This window comes from Eurytemora carolleeae, unplaced genomic scaffold (genome assembly GCF_000591075.1).
Source record: "Eurytemora carolleeae unplaced genomic scaffold, Eaff_2.0 scaffold402, whole genome shotgun sequence".
NCBI classification, from domain to species: Eukaryota; Metazoa; Arthropoda; class Copepoda; order Calanoida; family Temoridae; genus Eurytemora; species Eurytemora carolleeae.
In genome coordinates this window covers 137,802-153,242 of record NW_019396300.1, presented here as the reverse complement: position 1 = coordinate 153,242, position 15,441 = coordinate 137,802, and the positions used below count along the sequence as shown (strand labels likewise).

At 32.0% G+C, this 15,441-nt stretch overlaps 1 protein-coding gene across 1 annotated transcript in view; it reads right to left on the bottom strand.

Moving 5' to 3' along the window:
- Nucleotides 1–2,164: 2,164 nt before the first annotated feature.
- LOC111700483 (phosrestin-1) overlaps nt 2,165–15,441 on the bottom strand; it is a 15,733-nt gene continuing 2,456 nt past the window's right edge. The window contains exons 4-18 of the mRNA XM_023471408.1: nt 12,627–12,719; nt 11,116–11,178; nt 8,657–8,742; nt 8,499–8,514; nt 8,339–8,414; nt 7,017–7,129; nt 6,661–6,717; nt 5,304–5,399; nt 5,080–5,140; nt 4,677–4,747; nt 3,917–4,000; nt 3,454–3,528; nt 3,099–3,140; nt 2,507–2,639; nt 2,165–2,454 (exon numbers count right to left, since the gene is read on the bottom strand). Coding sequence (XP_023327176.1) covers nt 2,631–2,639; nt 3,099–3,140; nt 3,454–3,528; nt 3,917–4,000; nt 4,677–4,747; nt 5,080–5,140; nt 5,304–5,399; nt 6,661–6,717; nt 7,017–7,129; nt 8,339–8,414; nt 8,499–8,514; nt 8,657–8,742; nt 11,116–11,178; nt 12,627–12,719 — 942 coding nt within the window. The 3' untranslated portion in view covers nt 2,165–2,454; nt 2,507–2,630. The remainder of the gene's footprint in view (nt 2,455–2,506; nt 2,640–3,098; nt 3,141–3,453; nt 3,529–3,916; nt 4,001–4,676; nt 4,748–5,079; nt 5,141–5,303; nt 5,400–6,660; nt 6,718–7,016; nt 7,130–8,338; nt 8,415–8,498; nt 8,515–8,656; nt 8,743–11,115; nt 11,179–12,626; nt 12,720–15,441) is intronic.

The following is a 15,441-nucleotide window of genomic DNA, read 5'->3' as shown; positions in this document are numbered from 1 at the left end:
CCAGGGGCGGATACAGGGGGGGGGGGCGAGGGAAATTCGCCCCCCCTAACAGATTCAGGGAGGGGCGTAGCCCTCCTGAATTTGGAATTTTTTGTTCCTATTTTCATAATAGCTTCTCAATAGCATGCTTAAGGGAAAGAAACCCTAGTGCAAAACAGGAAAATATCTGTCTTAATAAAATATAATGTGTGAAAAGTTTAAAATCTAGTTTTTTAGTCTTTAGTCATTAATTTTGACTCTTTTTGAGTTTTTTAAGTCAAAAACAATTTTCACCTGCGGCGCGATTTTTTGTTCCTAATTATGATTTTTTTGTTCCTAAAAAATCTTCCCCCCCCTCACTTAAATCCTTTATCCGCCCCTGAAATTACCTAAAAGTAAACAAACTTAAGGTAATAGTGTCAAAAATGAGAGTGATAGGGCAACAAAAACAGCCTCTTTAGGGTGAAAGAGCAAATTATCATTTTTATATATGTGTGATAGTTTTCATAAAAGATGAACAACTCAAATTATTATTTTCTTATATAAAGAGTGTTTAACCTTAACCCGGCTGGCCTATTTTTGTCTAATATAGGCTGGTGTTTTTCAGCCCCTCCCCCCCATGATTTTTCTTTTAGAGTTGAGATAAAGGATCGTGATACGTCTCCTCTAAATCCAACTTTTGAAGGCCTGCTTATAAAAAATTAGACATCTAACTTTAATGGTTAGGGTGCGTCGAGGAAGTAGTTTAAAAAAGTTCAAAAAACACGTCGGAAAAATTTCAAAATAATTATTTTTAATTCTGACAAATATTAACATGTTATTTCATCCATTTTCAAGAGCTTTTCAAATATATAAATTTCAGCCCTGGTGGCTTAAAAATCAGTAAAAAGGTTATTAAGCATTTTTGGGATTTTTTTAACACCAACCCGCCGTTTGCCTGTCCTCCACCCTGACCTTTGCACCAAAAAAAATTTTTTTGGCAAAATTAGTTGATAACTATGAAGTTGAAAAAGTGAAGAAGTTTAAGCGTTCTAACTTAAGCCATTTTTAAGTTATTTAGAAAAATCACAGGGGGGGTAGGAAACACCCCCCCCCCCAGCCGTGCAGATACGGTTAAGGCTATTTTTTTTTATTGGAAAAGTCATAACTTAAAAATTCTGACTGCTTGTTTATAGTTATTTGATTTGAAACACTCCTGTTCACAGTAATTTTTAACACCTGATTTTTGATTATAGGAATGCAATACATTTATCTGCCTGATACTTGCAGTATCACAGTATATATTTATTCACCGGATACAAGTAATGTATTTCGTCGATAAACTCTGACACCTTGATATAAATATGTTGGGCAAGGGGAAGTAAACAAAGATGGGGAGGAAGGGGGGGGGGGACAATTTAGTAGGAAAGGTTAGGATCAATGGGAAGAATGTTATTTCCTAAAATATATTGTTGTTATGTAGAAAAGATTCCGTGTTCAGGGGAAAGGTTTACTACAAACATTTTCATTTTATTCCTTTTTTCTTATCAAATATGGAAAATCATAATAAAACAAAGATAAAATCATGGGTTTTGTATGCATGGTGGGGTTTATGGGATCTTGATAATCAGATTTCAACCACCATCTTGGATAAGTGAATAAGGAAAATTACTTAACACCTGAGAAAACGGGTATTAGGTACTTTCCCAAAGGCATTTTCCCAAGGGCGATTTCTGAAGTGACATCTTTCCTAATGTGCGATTTTACAAGCAGCAACTTCCCAAAGGTACATTTAAGGTTAGGTTAGGGCTAGCCCTTCTGAGGCGCCGCACCGAAGGCTACAATTGGGACTGAGTGCTGCGGCTAGGACAGACTTCTAAAGTTGCCGCGAGAAATTGCACATTTGAAAAGTTTCCATTTGGGAAAATAAACTTGGGAAGTTGCCGCTTGGGAAATTTCCATTTGAGAAAATACCCTTGGGAAGTTGCCGCTTGGGAAAATGACTTTGGGAGCTTTCCCATTTAACATCTGTTCTTACACGTTGGTCAAATCTACGAAAAGTATCGAAACAATGCTCAAACTTCAATTTAAAACTAGTTCCTAATTTTATAGAATTCTGGGCAAATATAGTTAGGCCTAAATTCGTAAATTGAAATAGGCAAATGGTTTATGTAATCTTTTTACGGAAGAAATATGATAAACTTGGTTTAAGTGTTTAGTGTTTATTAACATTTGCTAATGTAAAGTGGATTTATTACAAAAAGATCAACATATATACACAATGTTTAATTTGCAATGATGAATACAATATTTTCTAAAGTTTGACGAGGAAATATGAACTAAATATTCTCTGTAATAATATAAATTGTATATATATATATGATATTATAGGACAATTAAATAAAAGGAACAGATGAAAACAAGAAATGAGCAGTTTAACAAATGGCCGCTAGATGGTAGTGGAGGAAGACTATCCTTTGAACCTGGTTCCGTAGTCTAAAAAAAATTAATTAAATATTCGAAAAGAAATTTAATTGAACATGATTACCTTAGTGTTGAAAAAGTAGATAAGAAGCAATACACTCACAGTTATTTGAACAAATGCAAGAATTGCAAAGAATGATCCTTGAATAAAGTCGTCTTCGTGCACACCTTCGCCAGTTTTAGACTTTTTAATTATCCTAAATTATTTACAATTAATACAAATACCTAAATTTGTTCTGACACTGCACAATTGACGCTCCAATAAATGCACTTGAAAAATTTAAAATTGCGTCAGAAACTACTGATAAAAAATTTAAATTAGTAGTTATACTCAAAGATTTAAGATTTAATGTTTTATAAAGGGGGAAACTGAATACAGTTTTCTAGAATCCTCCTTAGAGGTAAAGATGAAAGAAAATTTATGTATTGTAAGCTTCAAAACAAGATGGAATTAAGAAGCATAAAATATTCTTAACTATAAACAAATAATGTTTAGCATTATAACGGGAATGGAAAAAACTAGATTTTTTCTGGAACTCTTTACATCAAGTCCAGACACTTTGGTCAAAATTTATATTAACACTACCTAGAGTAAAAAAAGAATGATAACAGAAACATAACTATCTACAAAGAAAATGAAAAGAATCGAACCGTGCCTGACTAGTGTGGAAAGATTCGTTAAGTACACTGTCCTGGCCCTGGAATAATGAATTTAGAATTAATTTTATCATTTTTATTTGATTAATAATCTAGGGCGCACCTTTTGTAAAAAGCTCATTCAGATATTAATTTTTGTTGTGTAAATGTGTCCATTCACTGATATTGAGACGTAAATTTTGCCCTTAACTTTTAAAGCAAAAATAAAAATCATTTTTTTTGGTGAAAATTAAAAAAAATAGACATTCTTAAATTATTTAAATTTTAATGGTTTTCAATTAAGATTTTTTTCTTTCTACAATTAGTTTATTTTCGGTGAAATGGTGTGTGTGAGTAAGGTGTGTGTCCGTGTACCTGAAACATTCGTCTTCTTTTGTCTGTCTGTTTGCTTCTTGCCGAGGTTTTCTCTTTGTTCAGGTTTTCCATTTCCTAAAGGTCAGAGGGGATGCACATTAGGGTGTCCCATCTTTTAAGTTTAGGTTCTTTGATTTTTTTTGATGGCTGTGTAAGTAAATAATTTATTTTGTATTCAGATGGTAAAACTTTTCCTGATCTAGTATTTTCAAACTTTTTAAAATGTGACACTGTCATTGGAAATCTTTCTCTTTAAATCAGTAGTAATTAAGAAACCAGAAAAGAATAAAAAAGAGCATTTTTTCCAATAAACCTACAATAGGACAACAAAATCCCAATTCACACAAATTTTACAGTTACAAAATTATAAGTTATTTCAAGAAAGTACAAACTGCAATAACAAAAAGGTGGTCAAAATTAAAATTCTAAGAAAAATTAACGAGAAATAAAAAAATTAGTTTACCAAGCTGTCTGGTCTGGGATGAACAAGTTTAAAGGGTATATCTGTTTCGAGTTCTCCGCCCATACCTCCCAGCAGAACTTTTACCTAGAAAATTATTGTTTTTATTCTTGTAAATTTTCCAAATACAAATTTTTCTTGCTGCTTTTAACCCTTTGCTACTTAAGTCTTTATTCATTTTTATAGCGATACATATTCATTACAGGGTTGTGAGTAAAAACCCGGGATTTGCGATATTTTAAAATTTACTTTGAATTTTAGGCATAAACCTAAAATACGAAGCAAACAAAAAGTTTGATAATTGTGGGCAAAACATCGCTAATCTCGGGTTTTTACTCACCCTGTACGTAGTATAGATGGTCTGTGACTCTAGAAACTGGGAATTATAAAATTAATAAGAAGATTAAGTTTGCTTTTATTAAAATTTTTATTTTTTAAAAAAAATTTAAAACAATTTAAAAAAAAATTTTTAACAATCCAAAAAAAGATTGTTTTAACACGTTCGGTTTCCGAACCGAACGATTTGGTGCGTTTTTTGCATATATTTCTGTCAGAGTCAAAACTTGGCATAGTGTAAATAAAGCAATTGATTGGAATAAACAATTTTGAAAACATTATCTCTTCTCATACTCTGGCAAATATTGACATTTAAAAAAATAAGCAATAAACGAACCAAATTATTGCACATCACTACATGTGAGACACATAGATTGTTCAATCTAAGAAATATATTTCTGTAGCTGAGAAGAAAGAACCGACAAACCTTTATGCTATAGCTGACAATGACTCCAAGAAGATCATTGTTGTTTCCAGTTTCTGATATACTGGAGGAAGCTGGAAACAGTCAAAATAACGTTTACATAAGAAACAGTAAGAAAAGGGGGGGGGGGAGGATATGATTGAAAGGGGGAGGGGTGTAGAATGGATTTGTCATTCCGAATCTTGTGAAGATGTTTTTATTAAAAAATTTGAATTAGAACTTTTTTTACTGGGACAAAAATCACAAAATGTTTTAAAATTTACGACTTCTACAAAAAAAATTGTTGCAGATTGGCACCACATGAATGCGAAGTTTAGAAGTCGCTATATATGCGATAAAAATTTAAAAAAAAACAGCAATTTTTTTATCTGGATGATAGAAAATAAACTTATTTTTGATTATTTTCCTAGATTAGATTCGTCCTGAACCTTACTCAGGGAGGCGTCCAAACATAACCCTCGGGCTCCCTGTAACAAATTTGTTAATGCAAAAAAAGTATTTTAAAGATTTATATGTGTTTTATCATGATATATTTCAGAGGGGGTGAAGTAGAAATGAGATAAACGTTGACAGTCTAATTCAGAAAGATTCTTATAGAAATTCTTTCATATACAAATACGGCTTACTCACCTGACAAATTTGAGCCAGAGGTTTAAGGATGAAGGTTCGATTGAGTGATCCTCCAGATTGTAAAGGACACCCATCTTGAGATTCTAATCTTGCAACCTAAACTCCAAAATGAGGGGCCTACATTACATTGTTACAAGAAAAAGTTCAGAGCGTTGGCAAACGTACGAACAGAAAGAAAAAATTCTAAATAACTGCATCTACTATCATCTCTTATATAAAATAGTTTAAAATAAATTGTTTCCAACTAATTTTTTTTTCAAAAATATTTTAAAGATACTATTAATGGAAATCTCTTATATCAGTGTCAAAATTTTATGAATTTGAGCCGCGTCTCAAATCCCTAAAAAAACGCCGGCTTAAATCTTGAAAAATTTAATACAATTTTAATTGTAACCAGCAATATATGAGCTGCAGCTTAAATTTAAGCCTCAAATTCTTTAAATTCTTTTTTGACTACTTTTATAAGCAAAAGTATATAACAAATCCTAAAATAAGAAGTTAAGGGAGGGGAGATCCCCCCCGGATATCTTCAAATTCAGCCGCAGTTACCTACTCTCAATAGGAATAAATTGAGGTAAAATGTATGAATATCGGATTACAGAACTTAATCCTAACGTTTCTCAGCCAAACTCGAATCCGAAAGAGCTCTGAAAGATCTCACTTTAAGGCTTAGTTCTTGGCGTGTTGGAAGGGAAATAAAACATAATAAAGAAACTCTCATTTTAGTTATAAGTAGTGACTCTCAATTCTAAGTAGAGAGACCCGATGTTCAACCTTTATTTAAGCAAAAATGATAAAGATGTCCTTTTTTCTTTCTAAATATTAATTATTTTAGTTTAATTTCTTCTAGAAAGTCACTTATAATAAAAAAATAAAGAAGTTCTTGGGGTTTTTACCGGAGGGTCACTTAAAATAATTTAAACAGTCCCTTTAAGCTAAATCCTCAATTGATGGACTTTTAAATACTTAAAAAGGGATTAAGACTTTCCCACAAAGTCTTGTTTTATGATTCCTTTATCTTTGTAACCCAACGTCGCGGCGTCGAAGACCTTAGTTTTAAATTTCAAGAGTTTACAACATCAGGTTGAAATGATAAAAATGAATTCCTTTATTTATAGCTTTGATTAAACTTATCGCTGTAAATTGAAATAAACATGTTCCCACGAAAAAAATCTGCTACGAAATCTGATATATACTTTTTTCTGTTATCTATATTTCCAGGGCTATGAAAGTTATGGCTGGTATAGTTAGATCAAAGGCTTGATGACACTTCAAAGGTCGCCTGGTCTATAAAGGAATTGAGTCTTTACAGTAACCTGATGAGTTTGTGGTAAGGACTTTATTGCTTGTTTTTTACCTTACAAGAGTAGTGTGCATTGACCATTGATAATTCACAAATTTGACTGATGGTGCACTGAAAAAAAACAATATTGGCTCAGTTTTAATAAGGAACTGCTTAACTTAAAAATCAATAAAAAATCAATATTCTTTAAATGAATCATATAAGACAACAAATCAGACATCACATTTTTACCACTATCCACGGTCACAACTTTGATGGTTTACACAATAATTCCCAAAGTAGTATTTTTCTGAACTCTGGCTGGCAAATGGCGTAAATTTAGTTTGAAATTTAATTTATTTTACTGTTTATAAGAAAATAAATACTTCAAATAACAAATGCATCGTCCAAGTCGGAGTCTTCTTTTTTACCTGTATAGATTTAACAGTTTTTTTACTGTTATTATTAAGGGATACATGAAGAGGGATATCCTGGCCATGGTAGAAAACCTCCTTGTCTAGGTTCGCTTCAAGCACAATTTTACCTAAACCAGTTATTGTTCAAATAACCTAAAGACTTCAAATTACGAAAAAAATTTTGAATAGAATTTTAGGAATGACTCATAGATTTTTGCTGTACTATGAATATTTAAAAAAATGATTTCTTAAGGCTCAGTAATCAGAACTTGTTTAGTGAACTTTGTTATAAATAAATGAGAAAAAAAACGTTCGAATAAAACAATGTGAATAGTCTCTAAATGCTCTCGGTCATTTGATATTTCAACCATAGCAGTTTTTTCAAAATGAAAATTCGGCACATAAAATAATTCCTATGTGTTTGTTTGTTTTCAATAAATGTCAAAACGGCTGAACCGATCAGGCCCAAATTTTGTGTGGGACCTCAAGTGACCCCAGGGAGGGTTTATGAATGATCAAAATTTCAAATATTTTTCTCTATCAAAATTCGATTTTCATTAAATTTTTGAAAATTTTGAAAATCCACGAATTTTTTTGCGAAAATCCGCGAACTTTTTTTTTTAACGATGTACACAAAGAGAACATGTTCACAATTAAAATAGAAGATGGGCGCGAAGCACCCTAAAAAAGGTTAGTTAGACAAAATATGAAGCAGACGCTGAATGATACGAATAAAGATAAATGTAAAACGACGAGAAGTTTGAGGAAAGAGAACATTATTATTCAAGACAGGGTTTAGAGGAGTAATCAGAAACTGACCTAGATATCATCAAGCAATGAAGTTTTGCAAAGAATGCAAACTCAAATTTATAAAATGTTTAATTTGACCAGAATTAACCTTCAAGAAGAGTTTAAAATAGGTTGTAAGGAGGTTATAAGCTGTGTCTTAAATGAAATTTTAATTTCTTCTCACATTTCCTTTTTAAATCCTCGTATTCTGAAAAGCCTCGAATTAAAAAACCCGGAAAAATTCGCCTCGTGTTGACAACGATAGGAGGCTAAAATCTAAGATGCAGCCTTTATATTCAGCCATCTACATGAACCAAGAAATTTTTCTTCTTCTTTTTTGTAGATATTAGAGGCTGCATACAATTCTTACATATTTCAGCTTCTACCTCAATTTTTGGGACCAAGCCTAGCTGAAAAAACTTTTTTTGTCAAATTTTCCTTGACGTATTACTACATACGAACTCAGGGGACCATAAAGATTGGGAAAAGGGTGCATATTTCATTCTTTTGGTACACCTTACTTCATGTTTTTCATTTATATTACTAACCTGAACCAAACACAAAACCTTTCTCTGCTGTAGATGTTGGACTCCTCTGCTTTATATCATTGGGAGCATATTGAGACTAAAAATATATCAATTAATCTTCAAGTTTTTTTTACTTCTTTCTGTTATAATTTCTTATAATTTTTGAAAAAGAGAAAATTACCTTTCTAATCCCCATACTGCAAATCCAAGAATGACAAGATCATTTAAAAAAATGATAATAAGAAGTAAGAAGAATCCCAATAAAAATATTGTTGATATATGCATTTACAATAAAATAAATGGAAATATAATATTTTAGTTAGCTGTTTCTTGAATTTCCTAACGGTTGACCCTTTCTTGCCGGTATAGTCATCATTGGCATCAGCTATATGTGCTCTCACATCGTAGAACACGCCCATAGTTCTCTTTAATAAAACAATTTTAAATTGTATTTGATATTCCTGCAGTTTTTATGCTCTCCTCATACAGTCCAGTTCAGGTTTAGTTTGTTTATTTTTTATTGTTTTGTGGGAATAGATAATGATAAATGGTTACTTCTACATATAAATTTGGCTTGTCTGTCTGTTTGTCTGTTTGTTTGTTTGTATCCAATAAACGTCAAAACGGCTGAACCGATCGGGCCTAAATGTGGGACATCACGTGACCACAGGGAAAGATTATGAATGATCAAAATTTCAAATATTTGTCTCCATCAAAATTCGATCTTCATTAAATTTTTGAAAATTTAAAAAATCCACGAAATTTTTTGTGAAAATCCACGATTTTTTGTTTGTTTTGTTTTACGATGTACACAAAGAGAACATATTCACAATTAATTTAGAAGATGGGCGCGAAGCGCCCTCTAAGGCTAGTGATGTTATAAACAGTCATCAGAAAATATATATATTTTAGTACTTTAATTCAAAAGTCAGCATACTGAACATGTTCAGTGATGCCCTCAACAATTATTCTTATTCTAAGACCCCCCCCCATCATCTTTTTTTATAAACAAAACATAAGAATTTGTTTCTTCACCAATGCATTGTTGTTTTTTGACACCCCCTTCCCCTAATTTTGTCTCCCTTCTTTCTAAAACACCTTTTATCTATATTTTTCTCTTTTATTTTTCCGTCATTCCCTTTCTCCCGGAATAAACCTTATCTATGGCGAAGATGTATGAGGGGCAAGAAAAGAATATATATAGTATACATAACACATATTATCATAAAGAATAGAAAAGACATGAGATTTTTCAGCGCATTTGCCAACTGGAACGCTTTATAGTTTTTCCTAAGAACAGAGAGGGTTTTCATTCCTCTCATAAACTCAGATTGTTTAAGATTCTCATTGTCTAACTTTGCAACAGTGCAGACAAGTTTTAGATGACACAGGTTAGGATGAGTTAAACCATCATATAACTTCTTATCTAAGCCACTGCGTGAGGAGCTGAACCCGTTCTTCCCCCAGCTAAAACAGGGCACCAGGAGAAGGATTAAAGTCACTACTAAAGGCTGAGAAAGGACAAGTTTACTTGGAGAAGTCATGTTGGAGCAGGTTCAAGAAGATTTAGTTTTTTAGTTCTCAAGCTTACATAGTATCTGAAAAATGAATTTTTTAGCGTGAGGAAACTCCCATTTGTGGTATATATTTTTTCTGCTAAAATAAGTTTCTTTAAATAATAGATGGATGTAACCGACCAAAGGGGAATCACAATAATATTTTCAACCTTCAAAATTTTGCCCCGGAGGTAGGTGCAAGGAAGTTTGCAAACCTGTATAAGTATTAAAGTGTGTCAAAAAGAGAAAAAATTGCCAATTTCTGCTAACGTTTAAATTTTGCAAAAGTTCCCGTGGAATATGAATCTGTTGAAAAAAAATCCACCATAAAGTCAAAAAAAGTTATTTAAATTTGTTTTCAAAGAACAGTCTAAAACGCTGATTGCAGGCAGACAAAACAATGTTCTAGATTTGATGGCTCAGAAAAAATGTCTGTAGATATAAATTTATCTCATTTTCAGTTCTCCTAAAATAAATTATTTTAACAATATTTGTGAAATTATCATTCCTTTATAAAAAGCTGGTTTTTTGGTATGCAACAATTTTCATTTAATCCCGCCGGGATATTTTCATTGAAAGATACTTTGAAAATCTACAAAGGCAAAAAAAATCCGCAAAATCCGCAAGCCATCGGGTTTATAATTGGATCCCCTCTTTAAAAAGGAATGTCATTTACTCTCAGACAAATTAGAATCAATGGAAATTTAAACCCCCTCGGGATTCAATGATAAACCCTGAGAGTAAATGATACATTGTTAAATTACTTCGAGGACCCCGGGACCCTCATTTTAGAGTCCCACAGATTTTCATTGAAAATCCAAATCTTTTCATTGTAGACTCTATATTTTCGTTGGAGACACCAAACTTATCATCATAAGAGACCCGGAGCTTTTCACATGAAACCCCAAATTCATCATTGGAGACCCCAAGCTTATCATTAAAAACCTAAAGTTTTCATCGGAGACCCAAAGCTTCTTTTTGGAGACCCAAAAATTTGTATAAGAAACCTCAAGCTTTTCATCGAAGACCCCCAGATGATGGACGTTGGGTCTCCAATGATGATGATGATTTTAAAGTATATACAATTTTCTTTAGTTTGACGTGAATGAACATATATGTTATATTTACTTGAGGTTTTGAGACTTAAAGTTCTTGCCACACATTCAAATTTTCTAATTCTTATATCTTGAAACCTGATGGTGTAAAAAATCGAAGCGTGTCACAAGAACTCAGTTCCTTTACCTTGGATGGATCCTCGTCTTCACTGGAGCAGATTAGAACAGAGTTCGGAGCTAACTCAGGGAACTTAAATAATACAGTGGAACCAGGGGTTAATTGGAATTACGAAAATAAATTCAAATTTAGAGGTTACAAATTGCGTTAAGTAATAATTTTGTTAGCACATAGAAATTTTAAAATAGATTTAACTTTCAAAACTAGGAAATAACACGTGATTTAAAGTCAAATCAATAAACTACAACATTAAATGGAAATAAAATTTGTCGAAGCTAGTTGAAAACTCTTCTCTCCTGGATTCTTCTTATTGAGTTGGTAAATCAGATAACTCAGCCACAAATTGAAGGAGACAGTTTTGGAATTGAATAATGTATTTTGTCGACGTTGCATAAATGTAAACACGTAGGAGACTTTACTTATATTTTAATATTTGTGAATAAGGAACTGTTCAGTAATACAAATGCAGATTGTAGACAGCTTAACCCTATTTAGCCGACGTTTACTGACTGGTTGCCGGGGGGGGGGGGTCTATTTTCTCATTGTGACACAATACATTTTTGGAAAGCCCTTGGGCTCTACCTCAATAATCTGTAAAAAATGGCAAATTTGCAAAAATCAAAATAACTATTGCGAAAAATGTGCAAACAAAAAAATTGCGCAACTTGCAACAAATTATACATTTTTTAAAATCCATCGACCCAGCGGATGCAAATATGCAAAAAGATCTGCAAACATTTTAAATCCTATAAGTGTATTCAAGAAAAACTGAAAATGTGCAAATTCCCTTTAAATGCGTTTTTGCAAAAATCTGTTCAATGTAATGTCTTTGTAAAAATATTGCAATCTGCTTGCTTTTGCTATAGGGATTTCCGATGAGCTATAAATTGTTGAAATCCAATGACTGGAAGTAGGCAGTAGGTATAAAAGCCCAGCTTTTAGCCGCCTTAAGTGAGGGGAATGTGTTTAATTAATTAATCAAAATTTAAAATTTCAAATTTTAAAAATAAATGCTTTTTTAGCTATCGCAAAAAAACTATAGAGGGGGGGGTCAACTTGACTCCCCCACCCCCCTCCCAGGCCAAAAAGTGTTAAAATAGTAACTATTGAATTCAATTAATAACAATTCAACTAAAAAAATTGACAGAGAATCAAATATTTAAATATTTAAATAAAAAGGAACTTCATCTTGGTTGAATACCAAAAATACAAAGAAAAATGTTAATCCAATAAATAGCCTTATTCATCTAGGTTAAGTACTGGATTGTAACTTGTAAGATAAAAAAATTGAGTCTTTGCCACACTTTGCATCTCAATATTGAAGACCTAATTAGATCTTCCGACCTATAAATTCAATTAGGATAAATAATCTAATTTGAAATATCAAAGGTTCACACAATCAGGTTGCAAATATATAGATATTCAAAGTTTGAGTTTGTGGAACAGACTCAACTCCTTTATACCAACGTAGAACACGACTAAAATGTTTTATAACTAGAAAGGATCGGAAACTTGAATACCTGAAGAGTAAAAGGAACTGCTCCGTCACCAAGCTTCTGCTTTAGAACAGTCTGAAGTTTAGTTTCTCCCTCTTTATTCTCAGCAGGGTTCACCTTAATTATTTAGATTAATTAAATCTCCAATCAATCTTTTAAAAGTAAAATTTTTCATGTGTCCTTCTCTCCCACTTAAAAAAGTACTAACCGAAATACCCGGCGTTGCCCGTGGACTTAAAAAAAATTTGAAAAAAAAATTGAAATTTTTTTAACAAAATGTTTAGCCTATGTTAGGATACCCACGGGTTCCCTAAAAAAAATTAGCCCATTCGGTCCAGCCGTTTGGCCGGCAACAGGGAACATATATACGAATGTACTGTTTTATTATAAAGATTATTTTTATCTGTTTATCCCCTTTCTAGTGTATAAATTGATATTTTATGTAGTTTTTAAATCTCTTTGTTGTTTGTTGGTAAAGTTTGTTTATTTTATATTAAAAATAATTATTAATAATCTGAGTTTCACGCAAGAAATTTCACTATAAAAATAATACAAATTCGACTTCCTTTCAGTTTATTACTATACAAGTAAATATAATCAAATTCTAACATGCAACATGTGGAAAATGGAAATAATACAAAAGCCGGTAACTAAATATAAATGAAAAAATTTAAAGTTAACCGTATGATCCAATTTTCATTTATTTGATTATATAATTTTATTAATGAGATACAATATTAAACACTAACAAAAACGTTCAAACTTTTTTTGTCGATAAAAAACGTTCAGAAATTTTTTAAAAATGTAGACATCATTTAAATTCTTATTGGCTTTGAAGGCAAACGTGTATACAAGATAAGTAACAAATGTGATAGGTTTAGATGATAAAACTAATATTTTTTTTTGAAAAACGATCGTTTCGCTTTAAGAACGACGAAGAAAAGACAAAAAACGAAACTATCATTTTGAAAACGATCGTTTTTGAAAAAGATGTTTTTTTAAAAACGGTCGTGTAAAAAACTTTACGGTCGTTTTTAAAACGATCGCATTTGAAAGCTGAAAAAGATCGCTTTTGAAAAAGTTCGTCGTTTTGTTATTGAAAGTAGGTCGTTTTAATTCTTGACAATCGTTAACGACGAATCTTTTTAACGACCGTTAAAGACGACCCTTTGATAACGACCGTTAAAGACGACCCTTTGATAACGACCATTAAAGACGACCCATCGTTAACTATTGGCAACGACCTTTTTAAGACAAAATACATTTTTGGTCCGAAAACCCGAGGTCAGAAAAGATTCAGGTTATTTCTCTCGATAAAAAAAATTTAAGACCACATTCATCAACTTATCTTTCTAAAAAAATTGGAATTAATTGTCAATACACTCAAATTTTTTCAGCGAATATTTAACCATCGTTTTTTAAAAAAATCGAAAGTTTTTCGTTTTTTTAAAGTTACAAAAGAGTTGTTCGACTTCAAAAACGAATTTTTTTTTCAAAAATCGAAACGATCATTTACAAAAAAAAACTAATCGAAATACTATTTTTTTTCAGATCCTTTGTAACAACGATTTACAACCCTACACACATGAGAATATCACGCAATTAGTTTGACGCATTATTAATTACATTTAATTGTATTAGGCACTTATAAATACAATTTTCCCAATTCATTATTTTCCAAGCAGCATAAGCTAAGATTAGTTAAAACAAACAAAATGATCTCCAGATTTCTCCTTTCATAATGGGTTAAAGCTTAGTTTTTATGTAAGAGTCATGTTTCTTTAAAAACTTTCAGAATTAAAATTCCCTTTCTCCCATTATGACAGTTTAATCTTTAGGTAAGAGTTTAAGTTTGGTTTAAATTGTTCCTAGTTTCCTAAACTCTGCACTGCCAAAGAATACTTGATCTCACTCACAGACCTAGCCCTGGGCATCCATGGTAATGTTTAAAATACTTAAAATGTTAAACTGGACTCATATTAACAAATGTCTGCTGTAGAATTTGTTTTATTGTAAAATTCCCTTTCATTTACAGTATTGCATTTTTGATATTTCGTAAACTACATAGCACCCTTCCCACCCAATATATATTTTTTTTTCACTGGATTTTCACAAAAAAAAGTGTGAGTTTGCGCGCTCTTAATTCTGCAGTCTTGAAACTGTTTCTTACTTTTCGATTAATTCAAACAATGCCCAGGTCTAGAATATACCTCTCTCTAGTAAAAGAAATCCCTGTAATTTCTCAATCTGTACAAAGTACATAGGCATACACTTCAGCCAACACTTTACTTAAATTTAGAATATAAATATACAGTATATAGATTATAGAATACTTGATACAGGATACAGGATACTTTAGTGTTAAAAAGATTTAACGCCAAAAATATTTAGAAATAACAAACGTTTTGTTTTCAAAATGTTATGAATACCTCACTCTGTTCGTATTTTAGAGGATAATGTTTGTAATGTCATAATAATTCTGTAACTTTGGTATTAACTAAATGTTAGTTCTGTGTTTAAATATTAGATAGTAGATACGTGATATTAGAAACACAGTGAAAAATAGCATGTCACTGGAAATGGCATACCGGATACAGGATCAATGATACTGGACACAGGATACAGGATACTGGACACAGGATACAGGATACTGGACACAGGATACAGGATACTGGACACAGGATACAGGATACCGTATACAGAATCAATGATACTGGACACAGGATACAGGATATAGAATAATGGATACAGTCAGGGGCGGACATAAGGATTCTGTAGGGGGGGGTAAATATTTTTAATTTGGCGCGCGAAGCGCGCCGAATTTTTTTTTACCCCCCCC